This window comes from Drosophila simulans, chromosome 3R (genome assembly GCF_016746395.2).
Source record: "Drosophila simulans strain w501 chromosome 3R, Prin_Dsim_3.1, whole genome shotgun sequence".
NCBI lineage: Eukaryota > Metazoa > Arthropoda > Insecta > Diptera > Drosophilidae > Drosophila > Drosophila simulans.
Window position 1 is genome coordinate 1988302 of NC_052523.2, and position 18126 is coordinate 2006427.

An 18126-nucleotide genomic window follows, 5' to 3' on the forward strand; every position below is an offset into this window, starting at 1 on the left:
TTTTAATTTTTACTGAACTGAAATGTTTTAAGAGCTCGACAGTGTAGTTTCCTATAAAATTGTCAACACTGGAGATGCGAAGGCGGTTTTATTCCACTTATGTGAGTTGGTAACACTGTTGCTTCGCTGGAAGAGAAAATTGTGGAATAAAACGGAGTCTGCGGCATTAGGAATTATGTCACAGCGAAATCACAGAGTGGACCGCTTCGCCCAGATGACGAAGCAGGAGGAGATCATAGCCAAGAAGCGGCAGGAGATCCTCGAGAAGCAGAAGACGGCACAGCTGGCGAAGGCGGTGGCCGCGGCGCAGAACCTGGCAGCGCAGCTGAAAACCGAGACGCCTGCGGGAAAACCAATTGGCTACGAGGTGGAGGATGAGGAGGATGCCCGACACCTGGACACCGCCGTCCAGGACACCTCCCTAGCCGCCGGCGAGGAGGGCCATGGCGTGGAGGCTGTTCACATTGAGGCCACGGCCAGCAAGGGAAAGCCGGAGGACGCGGTGGCCCCCAAGACGCTGAATAGCTTCACCGGCAAAACGGGCAAGATCACGTTTGGCCTGAAGCGTCAGCAGCTGCCTCAGCCCAGTGTGGAGCAGCCACCACCTAAGGTTAAAAATACTTTCTGCAACGATGGTTCCTTTTTGGAGAACTTCAAGAAAATACTCGAAAAGCACGAAAAGCCTCCGCAGCCCTTGATTGTACCGCCTGTTCCAGTGCCCAGGTGAGTCCACTATCGGAATAATATTAATGTATATTAATTTGTGGGTAATTATAGCGCCGAGGAAAACAATTCCGTGGAGACGGAAACAGCAGAACAGAACAACAGTCCCCAGCTAGAGGCGGCCATCGCCATAAGCTCGGCAGCAGCCATGGCTACCTCCATCACGGTGACCAGCTCTGCGCCAACTCATTTGGCCTTTGGACTACCGGTGCAAGCAGTGCAGCCACCACCGCCGCCTCCATTTGCCTTCAATCCTACGCTTTTGCAACAGGGACCACCGCAAATGCAGCTGCCAGCTGCATTCTTTCACGGCCATCTGCCTCTGCACTTGCATCCGGCGGCAGTTGCTCCTCCGCCACCTCCACCGCCTCCACAGCTGCCCATCGCTCTGACCAACATGGGACAGATTTACATGCAGCTTGGCCCGTCTACAGTGGAGGCTATGCAGCTGAATGCCATACCGGCGCCCAAAGAGTTTGACTTGAATGCCATACCCAAGCCACAAATAAATCTGGAGGCTATCCAGATGCCCACCATCGGTGGTCATTCGGCGGAGCAGCTTGGTCTCCTGCCGGACCGGATGTCCATGCCAGTGAATACACACCCACCGCCTCCGCCGCCACCCGTAGTGGAGGAGATGGAGCAACAGCACCAGCAGGTGGCAACTCCACATCCACCTCAGCCCACAGCTGCGCCGCCACAAGGTGTGTAACACATGCAAAACAGTCCTCGTTGCCTGTTTTGTTTTGCCATCGCCATTCCCTATCCACATCCAATATCTATCTCATTATAACCACTTCCAACTTCCTACTCATTCAATTTGTATAGAACTTTAATCGTTGAGCACGATTTTAAAGCAATTTATGTAGTTTTTTCAGAAACGTGCATACAATTGCCAACGTGCTTAGAAAACCTAATCGCACTGGTCGCGGAAAATGGTGAAGATTATGAAGATAAAATACGTTTGCATAGAAGCGAGTTGCATCCGGCCTTGTGGTAAATGACCTAATCATGTTTTAACTGGGACTAGTGGTAGTAGTGGCACCCAAGGGATGGGATGGAGGGGGGCGTACAGCTAGGGATTTGGGTTGCAAGTTGTCTTAATTGGGGATTTTTCACGTTTACTTAATTGCTTTCGCAAGTTAAATCAATTAAAGTTCATTGCATAAGTGTCAGTTCTTTAGGACAGTAACTTAAATGAAAATCAGTCCGATTTATGTTATAGTTTGGTTGTTTTCAATTATCATTACTCCTATATTTACATGACACAAACAGACGCACAGATTTCGTTCCGCTTACTCAATTGTGAATTTAAAATCACAAACAGTGGACAGTAGATGTACATGTTTTTCTTTGACGCGTTTTAAGTTGCATGTCTGATGAATACTACCAATGCCATGTAACATCTGACCAAACGGACCAACTTGATGGGGATGTAGGAGGATTAGCCAGACCAGTCGCGTGGACTCATCGAGCGCACAGTGTTACGTCGTTCCTCGATCGTCATCTAAAGTCTGGAGGAGCCAGCCGGCGGATGCCAACTAATAATCTCTGAATAAGCCGCTATTGGGGCGCCTCAAACAGTTATTCATATAATGTCTTTGTACACGTGACTAACGTCGAGCACTTTTCATTGTACGTTTCACTTCTTTTGAATTTTGGTAATAGGTTTCTTTATGATAAGAGCTGCGAGCAGTATCGAAGCTATAGCGACCAACTCCTCGACTACAAACGGCAGCGCGCTGAGCGACAACGGGAGCGGGAGCATCAGCAGCTGAGCCGGGACCAGCAGCCGCAGCCAACGGAGCAGACGGACGCACAGCAACACCGCGAGGAGCAGCACAGCAACTCGGCGGCTGACAAGTACGACCCAGAGTCGGCCATCAGTGCAGACTTCGACTCGGATGACGAGTACATGCGGGGCATGATGGATCGCAACCGGGACAACATCAAGCGCCGCATTGAGTGCCGCAACGAGCTGAGCGACGAGGAGAGGCGCGAACGGGAGGAGGCTGCAGCCGGAGAACTGGCGGATGGCGATGACCAGGACGACCAAGACGACAAGGAGTCGCAGAGGCAGCGAAGGAAGCGCGAGCGCAAGAGCCGATGGGGCGAGAAAGAGCAACAGTTGCCATCCTCAAGTAGGTTTCTATACTCTTAACCCTAAAAAGTTTATATATTCGTGATTACAAGCCTAGTGATCTTGCGGACTATTCAAACCAGAAAAATGTAGAAGACTGCCACTATCACTGAAATAATATGTACAATTATGACGTTGCTGACATTCAATCCTTACTATTTCAGGCACTTCGGGAAACTTTGGTAACCAAAATAAACCCATCCTAAGCAGCATCACGCGAACAGATCCCGCGCTGTTGCAGTATGCTCGGCTCAACTATGGATCGACTCAGCTGAGCGAGGAGCAGTGGAAGCAGTGCGAGGAGCACTACAAAGTAAACCTGCTGTATCAGGACATGATGCGCAAGCGTCAGGAGATCGATCGACTGGCCCGTGGCGGTAAATTTAAGTACGAATACGACTCGGACGAGGACATCGAGGGTGGAACGTGGGAGCACAAGTTACGAACCGCCGAAATGGAGGCCACATCGCTGTGGGCCAACGCCCTGACCAAGCAAAGCGAAGGCAAGCATCACATCGGCGACTTTCTGCCCCCCGAGGAGCTCAAGAAGTTCATGGAGCAGTACGAGGCGAAGAAGAACAACAGGCAGCCGGATCTAAGCGACTACAAGGAGTACAAACTTAAGGAGGACAACATTGGCTTCCAAATGCTGCAGAAACTCGGCTGGAAAGAGGGGCAAGGCTTGGGACAGGACGGAGCTGGAATTGTGGACCCCGTCAACAAGTAGGTTACCTATCCCCTTTTGTTTATAGCATCTCACTGAATAATGTGGCAACAGGGCACCGCAACGCGATGGAAACCAAGGACTTGGGGTCAGCAGCGCTGCCCAGCCAGAGGACTGCGACAATGAATATGACGCCTACAGGAAGCGGATGATGTTGGCCTATCGTTTTCGTCCAAATCCTTTGGTAAGTAAACTCTGGAAACTGGCAAGTGAAAGATAACAGAACTAATATTATAGCTATAAGTGCTTAATATCTATGACTTCTTATTTGTTTACAGAACAATCCACGTCGCGCTTACTACTAGCACTACCTAAACTGACCACTACCCACATTATTACCAATATCCTAGGTCCACTTATTCAACTGCAACTTTGCTGAATAAAGTATCCTCGTTTAAATTAAACAGCAGACACGTCAGTTTATTTTAGGGGCTCGTTTATTCAGTAAGTAGTTCGTAATTAACTTAAATCTATTGCATGTGAAACAGGTCTCGCCATCGAAGTGGATCCATTTTGAATCCGAGTAAGAACTATTTCACACAAATCTTCACTAGGGACTACCGTCAAGCGTTTAGGAGTTCGATCGTACAAAAGAGTAAGTAAGTAAGTAGTGTGGGGGTCTCTTAGAACGAGAGTCTGGGCTCTGGAATTCCATTTCAATTCGGCGGCACATTGCACAACTCCCAATCCGGGGACTGGCTCGATTCTACCGGGAACTGGGAACTGGAACACCTAAACGCTAATAATACTAAGTTGTACTCGAACTGGAAGCGAGGCCTAGTCTAGGAGTAAAGCGTCAGCACGGGCGTCTGGTTGCCGCGCGCCAATGCCACCGGACACTTCATGTCCGACGTGAGCATCTCCAGCCATGACATGTACAGCGGTGCCGAGATGGCCTCCTGGAAATACGTAAAAACACATTTGTTAGTGGTCATCCCCGATGTTAGTATACATTATCAAATGTCTCACCTTGCGCGGCATGGGCAGGGACATGACCACCAGGGAAGCGTTCGATGAGTGCTTGACCACCAGCTCATGGATGCGCAGCTGTCGATTCGTCTTCTCCGACATGCTCTGCAGCTCATCGTCCGTGATGCCGAACTCGTTGCGGGCTCCGCGGCGGAAGGGCTCGATCAGGCGCTTGTGCTTCAGCACCGTGTCCGCCCGCGGCTGCTCGGAGACGCCCTTCAGCATAATGAGCTCCGAGTACTTGATGCGGAACTTGGTCAGCAAGCTGGCCATGCTGTGGGTTAGAATTTACCATTTGTAGTCTCATATTTTAAACATTTTTTAAAAATAATAGTTTACAGATGAAACAAGAGTCGTCTTGAGAGACACTAATTTCTTGGAATAATCATCTTTTGATTTGCATCCGGGTGTCTTCTTCGGTCCTACGAAATTAAAGGGGCTGGTGGAAGGCTAATCCTCTCCTGTTTATTGATCGGAACTCCTTTCGCTCAAATGGAACCCAACCCAACTTCGACCTTTGTATACTTTGGAGTCTTCTGCCTGTTACGTGCTGTTCTCAAAGACTTACCTCTTCTCTTCCTGCTCCTCGTCCTTTCCGTGGCACATTGCGAACACCCTTAGCTTGGAGTTCTGCCAGTGGGAGCGCATGGAGATTATGTAGGGCAGGAGAATAGTGAGACCTACGCATGTTCCCAAGGATTAGTGGATTAGTTGCAAAGAGGCTGATTACGACCAAGTACCCACCTCCGTCGTCGTACAGCCAGAAGACATCGATTGTGCCCTTGGGCTGTTTGCGCGTGAATATGGTCATGGCGTCCAGCAGGTTTTGGGGTATGTCCGATCCGCCCTTGGTGTGGTAGGTGACGGCGGGCTCATCCGAGCTGGTCACCTTGTAGCTGCGGGAGTTGCGCTGCATGTTGGGCATCGGTGCCGGCTGGGGCATTGTGAAGGAGGAGTTGGGACTGTCCATGCTGGCTAGGTTCAGGTTGGAGTCAATGTGCAGCAGCTCGGAGGCGGCATTGGCCGCCGGCATCAGTTCGTTGGTGAATCCGTGCGCATTGGCGGTGTGCATGTGACCCATGCCGTTGGCCGGCAGGGTGACCTCGGAACTCAGCTCCGAGAAATCCAATCCGTTGGGCAGCCGGAGCAGGGCCACTCCCATGCGCTGAGAAAATGCGTTGCTATGGAAGAGGTCGACTTGGTAAGGCATCCAATGACATGGTTTGGGGTAATCACTTACTACAAAATGGAAAAGTAACTCTCCACCTCCTCCTTGCGACAGCGATTCCAGTCCGGCTTGTAGCCCACAAGCACAATGTTCGGAGACATCTTGCCGAAGCCCGTTGACTTCGTCAACGCATTTATTCCATCCTCCAGGCTGAACCCATCAATCACATTGTAGAAGGCCTTGATCTTGCGCGCATCCAGGTACTTTTGTCCATCCTTCACCAGGTGCTGCCGGTTCTTGTAGCCCACCCGCACCTGCAAGGATAGAATAAGTATATTAGTAAAGATCACCAATCCGGTTTTCTTGGCTTCGATGGCCTACACAATGATTGAGTTTCCCTAATCAAGAAATCCATTCACGTACCGGTATTATATTTGCAACGAACATGAGCGAGTTGTTCTTGGTCAGTAGGTAGCCAAAGTCCACGAGTGGCGGCCTGGTCTTGGGATCGCCGGAGAGCACCAGCACCTGGGGATGGTAGTTCTTGACGTGATCCGAGACGTTCTGCAGTCGGTGGACGGCCATGAGTGCGGCCTTGTACTGCTGCGCCTGCGTGGTGGATCCCCAGTTGGCCTCCGGCTTGCGGTACATGACCACCAGATAGAGGGCGAAGATGATACCAAAGGTGATGATGGCGGCCACGTAGTTGATCAGGAACATGATGGCCACGCACATGGCGAACCCGAAGAGGCTGAGCCAGGCGTTGTAGTACTTGAAGGTGGGTCGCCATCCCAATGGCTTCACAAAGGCCGCGTGGAATGTGCAAAAGTTGATCAGGGCGTAGGAGGCCAGGTAGAAGGTGGAGATCAGAGGAGCGATCAGGTTGAGCTCTCCGATCAGCAGGAAGCCGGTGGTGATGAAGAAGGTGAGCACGTAGCCGCGATACGGTTCGCCGTGCTTGCCGTACGGCTTCGAGAAGAAGATTAGACCCGGGTAGATCTGGTCAATCCCCAGGGCCTGCACCAGTCTGGGAACGGAAAGCAGGTTGGTCAGGGCCGTGCTCAACGTGGCCGCAAAGCAGCCGGCGTAGATGAGTGGTCCCCACAGCGACATCTCCTGCATCATCTCGTACGAGTTGAAGAGACCCCAGGTGCAGTTGCCCGTGGCCATGCACGGCAGCTCCGAGGAGATAATGGTGCCGTTGACGAGGTCGGCCGGAATACCGGAGGCATCCCTTACAGCAGCGCCGCCGGCGAAGAGGACAAAGAGAGCGTAGGAGGACATCGAGATGAGCAGGGACCAGAAGGTGCCCTTCGGTATAGCAGCTCCGGCATCCTTGAGGTCTCCGCAGATATTTGCTCCCGCCTGGATGCCCGTCACGCTGGGGAAGAAGATGGCGAACACGCTAAAGAAGTCGTGGTTCACGCCCTCCGCATAGCGATAGTCCGACCCGAAGTTCTCCTTCAAAGTAGCCCCTAATATAGGCAATCAGTTATGAGTTTATTACTTTCGTAACCACTTTAGCACTCACATGAAAAGCCGACGAAACCCCTAGAGATGTGCTCCTCATTGCCCTGGGGTCCAATGGCAGCTCCGATCAGGAAATTGAAGATGGCCAGGACAATCGTGACGATCAGGAAGTTCTGCGCCTTCGTCTCCCACTCCATACCCACGCAGCAGATTAGGATGAGCACCAGCACGGTCACCGATCCCACGATCCGGATGTCATTGATTCCATTGTCGACAATCTTCAGGTCGTTGTTCTCTGGAAATGAGATTACTGATTAATCCGGAACTAAGTTTAGGATATCCACAATCTAATTAAGCCAGACTTGATCCCTAAATGCAAATATAAGTATAGTGAAAGTCGTATCCTGTTCGACCTTTCATTTGATATCCTTTTTTACATTTAAAGCTGCCCCATTTGTGGCCTCCCCCAATTCAAGTTAATCAAATAGCCTCTGGGTGTCAATTGATACTCACTGAGTAAAACATTTAGCGATTCGCAGAAGCCGATGGTGTTCATCGAGGCGGAGACGGCGTTGGCGAAGGCGAAGACCACGCCCACCGACGCCCCAAACTCGGGGCCCAGCGAACGGGATATGATGAAGTAGACGCCGCCGCCCTTGACCTCGCCGTTGGTGCTAATGGCCGACAGCGAGAGCGTCGTGATGACGCAGACCACCGCGGAGATCGTAATTATAATCAGGGACTGCAGGATGCCCGACTCGGCCACCACCCAGCTGAGGCGCAGGAAGAGCATGACGCCCCAGATGTTGAGGAGGCAAGGTATCAGCACGCCCACGATCCATCCCAGCTTGATGTGTCCGCCAGTGGCCTCCGGTTCGGGTTCGGGAATAGTGATGCTCTGCAAAGGAGAAACGATCTTATGGATAATCAATGTGGTATGTATTTCGTCCTAATAATACCTTTCTTAAGTAAGCCACATAGTACTAACTTTTCAATCTAGCCGGCTAATGATTTGGGCAAACGGGGAAAGGCCGTCATCGGATTGTTATTTGTGTGATAATGGGATCTTGACATCCGTGGCATTCAATCGAATGCGTGCTAACTGTGTGAGATTGAATTGAGTTCGGCGTTTTTGTAAACTGCGAACGACTCGAACGAACAGCTGCTTGGGTGAGTTTTTATCCGGAATTACTCATACGACATGTGTGCAATTTAGTACTCGGATTCAATTAACGACCCGTCGTCGCCAGCCGAAAAACGAAGGCACAGCCACAACCAGATTATGAGCAGCAGCTCATATTGCTTTCCATTCTAATTAAAGTTCACTTTTATTGGCCGCACTTAAACTGGAAACATTATGAAAATGTTCACATAAAAGCTGAAACCCACCCAATGAGATGCCACCAAGTCAACTATTAGTCGTAAGCCCCAAAGCACTTCCTTTGTTCGGTTCGGATGTAGTTCGTCCAATAGGATGGCAAGTGCAGAAACAAAGACCAAATCCACTTAAACTGCGCGAAGGAAGTGACAGCTATGTGTCAATTAAACCCTATAATGGCTTTTTCAACACTTGGCTCTTTGCTTTCCCATGGGAATTTAGCCTGAAAGAAGTTGTATTCCAAGTACTTGCCATTTTATGAGAGGAAGTCATTGTACCTGCAATTCATTTCAAAGCCTCTAAAAGTTCAAATTTATTTAGTTTCTAACTCTTAAATGTTCTATAAATTAAATGGAATGATTCTGCAAGGATAATTGCGTAGGTGCAGTTGGAGATCCTTTAAGAAAAAACAATCCCCAAGCAGTTCAATCAAATTCAAAATGTTCTTTCTATTCAGCGGAACTAAATCGAATTTAATTCAATTCAATTCAATTTTCTAATAAACAGCAAAGAATGTTTCCGCACCAAATTTATCTTTTTATCACATGTATATACTATTTGGGACCCAAAAACTTCCACTGGCACTGATCAGCACAACTTCTTGTGATTGTGATTGTGATAATTTAATAGATTTACCAAGACATTGCTCCCGTGCCCTTGCCGGGTTATTGTTTTGCCATTTGTCGCACCGATGGAATGGGTCTTGTTTACTTTATTGTTTGCCCACATAATTGAGTGTTTTTTAAAGCGCCGCCATTCGGACTCCGCCTCACGTGGCATGTGGTGGTGTTGGTGGAAGGGGAGGAGGAGGAGCAATCCTGTGTCAGGGTTGGGCAGGACGACATCGATTCGGGAGGGCACACAACCCCCAGACAGCTCAGCTCGCACACGCTGCGTATACGCAATGTGGTTAGTTAGGCTGCCGCGGTAGGTGGTTAATGTTGATTGCTTACACATTTTTGGCGGTTTCAAGCGGACGCCAGCTCGGTCAGACGCAAACATAAACATTGGTACACTTTAATAAAAAACTTTTAAGTTTAAGTTACTCACTCATTTAGTGGTAAATATGCCAAAAAGATACTTGTCACACATACACATTCAAGAACTTTAAGAAGAAAAGCAGGACTTGGTTATAATTACTATGATTACAAACAGCGGAATATAGAAATATATTCCCCCAGTGTCTCCGCCCACTCACTGGATTCCAAAGCGGAGGACCGACCAAGGGGTATTTGTGGTCTCACTAGTTACATCCTCTGGCGCTTCCTTGCCGTCCAATTCTGCCCATTTCATTTCATTTCATTTAGCGGAATACGCATTTGGCTCTGCGGTTGTTTTTCCCCATTCGAGTTGTCTTTGTTATTGTGGTCGATGTGCGTGGAAAATTTTCGCACCCGAAATTGGTATTGGAATTGGAATTGGTATTTGTGCTTTATGACGAGGGGATGTGGCAGATGAGCCAATTTCTCGGATGGCTCGTGCCACTGATTTGAGCTTAGTAATAGGGAGACAAAGTGATGGATATCGGTGGGAAACAAGGAGGTTGCGGTGGCCAAAGAGTAAGTTCTCAAGTTCATAAATAGATGGATGTGAACTCAGTCGGCAGAAAATTATTATTAGCCTCGATAAAGCAAAGTCTGTGGCTAATAAGGACGACTGGTTACGAGGAGCAGCTTGGCATCCTAAACAAATCCCTAGACAACTGGATATTTTCATTTTCATTTAGAGCGAAGACGAGGGGTCTCAACTGGAAATTTCAGCACAATTAGGCAAATGCGCAGAAAATCGATAAGGCCAAATGAGTTATTCAATAAATTTGAGAAAATGGCATTTTCCTCATTAAGAAGAGAGATTTTCCAACAGTTTTCTGCCCCTAGCGGATAAGTATCAGAAATGCAACACAAATGGGGTAAACATATTGTTATATGCGCCGATAACTTAATGGCTTGTTCGCGGCAATGGCAATGCGGTAAACAAAGATTTTGCAGCAAGACTTGCTCATTAGGAAATCAATAAATGCTACAAAAATAGCAGCCAGCTCTTTGGCTACGAATTGTAAATTGGAATTGTAATTACAAGTGCAATACAAAAGGAATCTAAAATGGCAAATGCGCCACAGGCAGCCCCTTGATGATGCAAACATCGCTCATACGCCCTGTTGGCCGAAGAAAGATTTCGATGGCACAGCTCGATAGTGCCACTCGGTTTGACAAATTACTTTTTTTCTTGAGAGGTTCGACTTTAAAACTGCCAAGAACTGGAAACGGTTTTTGGCTGTCCAATTAATCTTGATCTTAATTGATTAAAAGTGAGGAATAATCTATCGCTTATCAAAATGACATCTTGTCAGCACTTTTGACAGGCTCAAGACTCCCGCACTTGTGCAGCCGCCGTTTCTGGAGGAGATTTGATCTGCTGGGCACCAAAAATAGCAGCCAGATATTAGAATTGCAATCACAAGTGCAATACAAAGGGTATCTAAAATGGGAAAATCGCCTTGATGATGCAAACATCGCGCATACGCCGTGTTGAACGACGAAAGATTTCGATGGTAATGCTCGATAGTGCCACTCGGTTTGACAAATTACTTTTTTTTTTGAGAGGTTCGATTTTTAAACTGCCAAGAACTGGAAATGGTTTTTGGGTGTCCGATTAATCTTGAGTGGGTGTTCTGTCAGCTTAATTGATTGAAAGTGAGGAATAATCCATGGCTTGGCCGACGTTTATCAAAATGACGTCTTGTCAGCACTTTTGACAGGTTCAAGACTCGCGCACTTGTGCACCCGGCCGTTCTGGAGGGGATTCCGTCCCCAGGCCACCGTCTCGATGATTAGAAAGGGACGTCAATGGCAACAGCCACATCTGCAGGTTGCGGCTGTCAATTTTAATGACACGACACACTTGGCTTGCATTATCGCCACCCACTGCTCATCCACAGCCACATCCATCCTGCGACACATATGTTATGGTGTTGACTATAGACGCCACATGGTGAGCTGTTTACCCACGCTCGGAAGGTTCCGCGGGTCCTGCTCCCCACTCCTTGAAACTCTTTGTCCATGTGGCCTGGCCCATGCCAGATGCATGGCTGCATCTTGTTGACAATTAATTTGGCTTCAGCGCTGTCATCGATATCGCCGTGCGCATTATAAGCCATGGATGGATGCAGAAAAATCCACTTAGGAATCGAAGGAAGCGCGCTCGTGTTGATTGTCTCTATTCCCGAGGAGGAAAGGAAACTAATTTTCTTCGAGGTTCTGATCTCCTTGAATTCTTTTGTAAATTCCTATAACATTATGTACTATTACTATTATTCCTCTGCAGGGATTGTACTTTAAAGACGTTGAATACGGTCTGTTTATATAGAAGTGGGAACTATTTCATAAGGCTGCTAGGATTTTGCCAATGCGAACTTATTTAAGGCATAACATGTTTTCAGAAGAATACTTTCGTATATTCATCAAAACTAAACATACAGCCAACATAATTTTAGATAAGAATTACCATCTTGTAATTGGAACTCCCTTAATCAGCCTTATCTCGCTTGTAATGCATTTTTGACGATATCTGTCATACGCCCTGGTGGCCACGCAAAGTGTATTAAATACAGAAACAATACAGAAACTATATTGGGGGGAAGGGAGATTCGGGGAAACCTTCTTGGCCACCGGACATGAGGTCGCTATAGACGCATCAAGTTTATTACACCGGCGATAAACATAAAGAGCGTAACACTGGAAGCGATTATACTCGTAGGTCTCCTCCGCCCCTTAAATTCCACCTAAGCGATAAGCCAAGATGGGCGGAGGGCTGTAAACAGTGGGTGGTGGGAGGTGGGTGGTGGAGGGTGGTGGGAAGGTCTGCTTGAGAAAGTGGGCGGCCTCGGGAGATGTGTGCTGCCTGCTTATCTTGAGTGGCCACAACGTCATCGCGATAGAAGCGCCCAAATCTGTTGGCACAATACATCAATGGCTGGGATGCCCGGAAGACGTCATGGAAAACTCGCAATTTGCACGTCGGAAATGTGAGAATTGCTCAAGTAAATAAATCAGGCAGCGTATTAATGAATTTCAGATATTCAGATATAGAAATATTGTGCACGCATGTATGTAGATGGGCATGTTTTTGGGGCTTTTGTAGGCCAAGGTACGAGCAGAAGTTGGGTGGCGAGGAGAAAACGTTTCGATTTCTGGCTGGAGGATCCATATTTTTTGTTTTGGTTCTGGTTCGCTTCATGCTAGCCAAGGTATTTTCGCTGTGCTTTGTTTATTTGCCGGGTACTTGAAATGTTTTCAGAACTGAGTAGGCTGCCACTGAAGTGCGCTGCAAGGATTATGCCAGGGCGAACAGAAAGCAGATACCCGACTATGACACTGTGCAGCAGATTGAGATACTCCACGATCACGGACGGCACTTTGGCCTATCTATCACTAATCCCGACAGCCAACTGATGGCATCATTTCTGACCTTTCGACCACTTAAAGTGCGTTCCATGCCGCTTGGGAGTCCGATTGTTGGGCAAGGTCGAATGCTCAGCGGCACTAGGCCATCAAACGGTTAGCCGATAAGGATGAAGCACTAAAACTAAAAGTTGTAATATGGGAACAATGCATAGTATCTGATAGTATCGCGTTCGTTTTATGGAACTCATAGTTTTAAATAACATGAGCTCATTTCACGTTAGCTATTTGATTTGATTCTATACCCATTTTATGTTCACTATATTTGAATGCTATGTAAATCCACTGTATAATCCCCGTTTGCCATTCACTGATTATGCAAAACTACTGTTCACTCGGATGCGCTTACGTCATGGACTCCGCGATTGGGGGCTTCAGAACTCACCTGGTCGACCGCCTCTCCTTGAAGTTCGCCGATGGAAGGACGCTTGAGGTTGCGCATGGAAATGCGGTAGTTGTCCAGGCGCGGCAGACTCTCCCTGCAAGCACATGGAAGAGGAGAAGGTATCCGATTAGAGCAAGTCACTTTCTAGTGTCTAGGCTAGTGTCCCTACTGGTGGAACGGAAGCAGCACTATCACCGCCTCGGGCAGCATGACCGTCGCCTGCAGCGTTCCGAGCAGAAATACCCACTCCGGCGGATTCCAAGCGTAGGAAGCAAGTTATTTGTGTGTGTACGCATTAATAATAAGACAATAAAATCGGCCAGCCGAGTGGTAAAGGTAGCCGGGCAGAAGGTCAGGGGCTCCACGCCGAAATCGAGAAAAATCAAGTTTTATCGGAAAATTCTTCTGTTCGGGAAGAGAGAGTCTGCCCTGATGTATATTTACTGATCGCCAACGAAAACAGAAGCAGAAGCAACAATATTACCAGCAGGCAGCAGAATCAGCTAAAGCTAAAGCCAAAGCCAAAGCAATGCCAAAATATAATTTAAAATCTTAAAAAGGAAAAGCGGAATGAGGAAGGCAATAATCGCAGAGCACAGTACGGCGCCACGAGCGTCCAGAGGCGTCGATTCCAAGGAATCCAAAGGGGTAAGAAGCACGTGGTGCACGGTGCATGAGTGACAGTCCATTGGAACTGAAAGTATGGCGTTCGACGAAACGATCCCATTACTCATTCGCATCGTACTCTGACTAATTCCAAAAATATTACAATAACAATTTCACGGGGAAAATGCACTGAAATATGTGGGCTTACGATTGAAAAGAGCATGTTATACTTTAACTATATAACTATTGGTTCGATACTGTGAGAATCATATGGATCATATTCTACGAATGTATAAATACTTAGAAAAACAGTGTTTTGAAATGTCAGAACCCGTTTAACCCGTTTTATCTAGAAAGATGCCTCTGTTTGAAGTGACATAATGTAATCGATAACTATGCTGATGACCCAATAACCCAGTTCCATAGACGTCTTGAAGCCGTGCAAATCCTGATTAAGATGGAAAGTCTAAATATTCTATAAAGATACACCCTTACACCCTTAGTTCGACTTTTAGAATCTCTTATAAATAAACAATAAAGTGCAATCCCCAGCTTCTTATTCAATGTATTCGATCCCCATTGCTTTTAGATCGCCGCTCGGCTCGTGAATAACTTATGAGTGTTTATTAATTATAGACAGAATCTCTGGAGGGCGTATTTCATTGTGCTACTAAATAAATTGCAAGCATTCAGCAAAGAGAATCGGACGTCTTGTGGCTTTTCCTTCGTTTCCATTTCCATTTCCATTCACGTCCAATTCATTTGCCAGACGCCGGAGATACAGATACATTCGGCTAAGATACAGATACATTCCGCGTATACATGTTTATGTACTACAGCATGTAAATATTCTCTAGATGCTCGTTGATGACGTATATGGGTGTCCAGTCCAGTCCATCGAGGGGCATTGATTGCTGGCCGGTTTCGTTGGGAATCAGCTGGTCCGAGTTAGTTCAACAATTGGAGCCGGGCAGAGTTCGATCAATTGAACTCATTGGCGATCGCACTCCCCGAACGACAGCCGTAAATTTATTTGTTGACACGCTCATCCTCTGGAGAAACCCGCTCCGGAACTCGCGGAGTGCAAGTGATCGCTAGCTCTGATGGCGATCCTTGTGCCAAATGCGGCTGAGATACCCGACGTGCTTAGAATTTCCATCAGTGATTTTATTATTTTTTGGCGGGCAGATGATGCAACTTGCTTGCCGTGTGCAAATTTTCCGGGAAAACAAATCATCGGCTGTCTTTCTTAATCCGGAGGTTTCCCAATTTTCGGACAGATCTTTGGCAGCTTTTTATTGAATTTAATTCGAGCACGTGATTGCGAATTATGGAAAGTGGAACAATTGATGCAGCAATTAATTCGGAGGCTTTCGACGGGGTCGAAATCGTTAATTTGGGCCAACAGTCAACTGTCATGTGGCAAATTTGAATAATCAGAAGTGGAAAAAATTCGAATTAATCCAGAAGCAAGTTAATTTGGAAGTGATCTGTGACCTTTTTTTTGGAAAGTGCTTCATGTCGGAATGTTTGTCATGTACTTGAAATTATTCACATGAACTGTATAAGTATTCAATCGCATATTTATATTTGCCATTCCTATTTAATCACACAATTAGCTTTTAATAGCAAGTGAAGCACATTAGTCGAACCTACCCTAATATTCTACAATCATGTATATATACTATAGTATAGTATAAACTAAGATGTGAAAGTGGAGTGCATTAAGTGCATCCAACTTCGGACGATGTTGCTCTTGATGAGCCTTTCGTTCTGTCATCATTTTGGGTTTATGTGCCAAACGTGATTACAATAAATTGGCATAATGTAACCTTCGTTTCGGTTATACAAACGGAATGTTTTCGTTTCGCTTTTCATTCACATATCACACAATTTTGACGTGTTTTATTGTCTGTTTTAAGGCCCAGTACAATGGCATTCATTTATTTGTTGTGCACTGCAAACAGACTGAGTTTAAACATGTGTTCGCACCTCAACTGAAACTCATTACGCGGAGTAAAATTAATGATTAATTTGCTTTGGGAAAACTCTAATTAATTGTTGTATTATTCCTAAATTGTTTCAGACGCGAGTGTAGACACCACGTGCGCACTAATGGATGGAAATAATGTATCTCAAGCACCTAAGAGGTATCAGCTGAATCGCAACACTCTTATCTGGAGAGTAAATCCCCTCGATCGAAGCAATTATCAAAAATCCAACAACTTGTAAAATCGGATGTTGAAAATGAAAATTCATTTTCGACACGCTAATCGCTGAGAAAACAGAAGAGATTGTGTCTTTTATATTTTCTCTTAATTTACATCTTAATTAAGAGGGGAACATGAAAACTTCCGTTAGTTTTCGATTATAAGATCAAAAGGACTTAAGAAAACTTATTTTTAAGCACTTTAATGTTTTTCAATTTAAGCTCTACTATTATTTTAGGTGAAAACGATGTGAAATACAAAATAATTGAGCTGTAAGTTTTCAATTATAATTCTTTCCCCAAAAAATATGATTAGTTGTCCTTTGCATCATATAACATAAAGATTTCTTTTCTTTAAGCGTTGATAATATCAAAGTTCAAAATGAAAAACAATATTAACGGAAGAACCGAAGAATATGTTTATATTTTCCGATAACTTCAATCAACAACGAAATTGATTAGAAACGACTTTCCGTTTTTCCCCCCTGTATTGACACACTTTTGAACCAAATCGCTCGCATTTCAGCCGGGAATGCGTTAAATTCGAATTAAACTTACTTTGTTAGCTGGGCGAGACTGAACTTGCGCTCGGCGTCCGATTTGCGCAGGAAGTTTCCGAATCCGCGGAAGGAGAGCCGGGAGCTGCGGCGGTTCTCGCCCGTCTCCCCCGGCGCCTTGGGATGCAGGTGGTTCTCGTTGCTGGTGGGCGGAAGTGGGTGGGCTGCGTCCGCCTGGTCGGATTCAGCTGAGCCAGCCTCGCCATCGTAGCCGGCGTTCGCGGTGCCGTTCACCTTGGAGATCTGGAAGCGATCGGCCATGGTGTGGCTCTGGGGAGTCCTGCACTTGGTTGCTAAGTGGACCCTGGACACGGATTCTTATCGATTGCACGGGCACCTTGTCGCTAGCTAACGAGCCGAGCACATTTGCATTTCACACACTTGGCAGGATGGCTGCTCCCCACTGGGAGTGGATGATATCACAGGGAGCGCGAATCGAAGGACCCGAGTTTCCACGTCCGACTGCGCTTGACCCTCAACGACGATTGTCCGGATATTCAGAACGCATCGACCACGTCGGCTTGTTTTGGGTGTTTCGGGTTCGGTTTCGGGTTTGGATTCGGGTTCGTTGTTATATACGTTTCTGAATCTCGCGGGAAACACTCCGATGATTTCTCCGTGGTGGCTGGGCAATTGCAACTTATCGCGCCGACTGTCGCACGGCGTTTGAGCGTTGTCAAGTGTTTACCGCCCGATTATTATGGCTTTTTGCGCCAGTCAGCTGCTCCTCTGCTCCACTGCTCCGCTGCTTCCGCTGTGCTGCGGATTTGGCAGCGGCTGCTTCAGTTCGAACCAACTTGGCGCCCGCGTGGTGAGTTTCCAACAAGTGTGCGCGCCGAACTCACCACAAGAGCGCTCTCTGTGCGGGGAGCGATTCGGGAAAGAACCGTTAGCCAGGAGGTCCGACGACGGGATACCTTCTTCTACGCTCTTTAAAGCGTCTAACGGGCGTATACGTAATGTTGCAAAGCATACGCAGAAAGTAGTTCGTGGTAAAGAGTACGGGGAAAGAAAAATAGCTTGTTATGATCGGTAACTAGATGATTTTGCATTAGGAATTTTATCATATGGGAATAACATGCATTCCGTTCAAAGTTCCTTGAAGTTCCGAGCTACATTTTTAGTAACTTTTTTTTTCGTTCCGTTAAAGAACGTTACACTGAATATTTTATAGTGTTAAAGGGTTCAATTTATTAAAACAATCATTTCGGTTAGATTTTGAGTAAAAAACAAAATAAATTACATAGAAATTTTCATTTATTTATTTTCGTAATAATTTGCATATCTGTTTTTGTACTGGATACTATTCTGTATTTACTTAGCATACTATTTTCAAA

At 46.7% G+C, this 18126-nt stretch overlaps 2 protein-coding genes across 4 annotated transcripts; one reads left to right on the forward strand and one right to left on the reverse strand.

Moving 5' to 3' along the window:
• Nucleotides 1-77: 77 nt before the first annotated feature.
• Nucleotides 78-3991, forward strand: LOC6726817 (formin-like protein 5). Of its 2 annotated transcripts, XM_039295017.1 has the most exons (7): nt 83-723; nt 778-1427; nt 1593-1719; nt 2392-2864; nt 3028-3586; nt 3642-3771; nt 3866-3991. In XM_039295017.1, exons 1-7 carry the CDS (start codon nt 176-178, stop codon nt 3890-3892), a joined length of 2514 nt encoding a protein of 837 aa, XP_039150951.1. In that variant the 5' UTR covers nt 83-175; the 3' UTR covers nt 3893-3991. The 2 variants fall into 2 exon arrangements, with proteins under 2 accessions (XP_039150952.1, XP_039150951.1); XM_039295018.2 differs by lacking the exons at nt 1593-1719; nt 3028-3586; nt 3642-3771; nt 3866-3991 and having other exon boundaries at nt 78-723; nt 2392-2583.
• Nucleotides 3992-4002: 11 nt separating this feature from the next.
• LOC6726818 (bumetanide-sensitive sodium-(potassium)-chloride cotransporter) lies at nt 4003-17572 on the reverse strand. 2 transcript variants are annotated; one of them, XM_016175955.3, is made up of 10 exons: nt 16791-17572; nt 13418-13511; nt 7708-8092; nt 7256-7489; nt 6148-7199; nt 5797-6038; nt 5301-5737; nt 5125-5236; nt 4557-4830; nt 4003-4486 (listed from the first exon to the last, which is right to left on the reverse strand). In XM_016175955.3, exons 1-10 carry the CDS (start codon nt 17048-17050, stop codon nt 4370-4372), a joined length of 3207 nt encoding a protein of 1068 aa, XP_016033319.1. In that variant the 5' UTR covers nt 17051-17572; the 3' UTR covers nt 4003-4369. The 2 variants fall into 2 exon arrangements, with proteins under 2 accessions (XP_016033319.1, XP_039150950.1); XM_039295016.1 differs by lacking the exon at nt 16791-17572 and adding an exon at nt 13587-13642.
• Between the last annotated feature and the right edge of the window lie 554 nt (nt 17573-18126).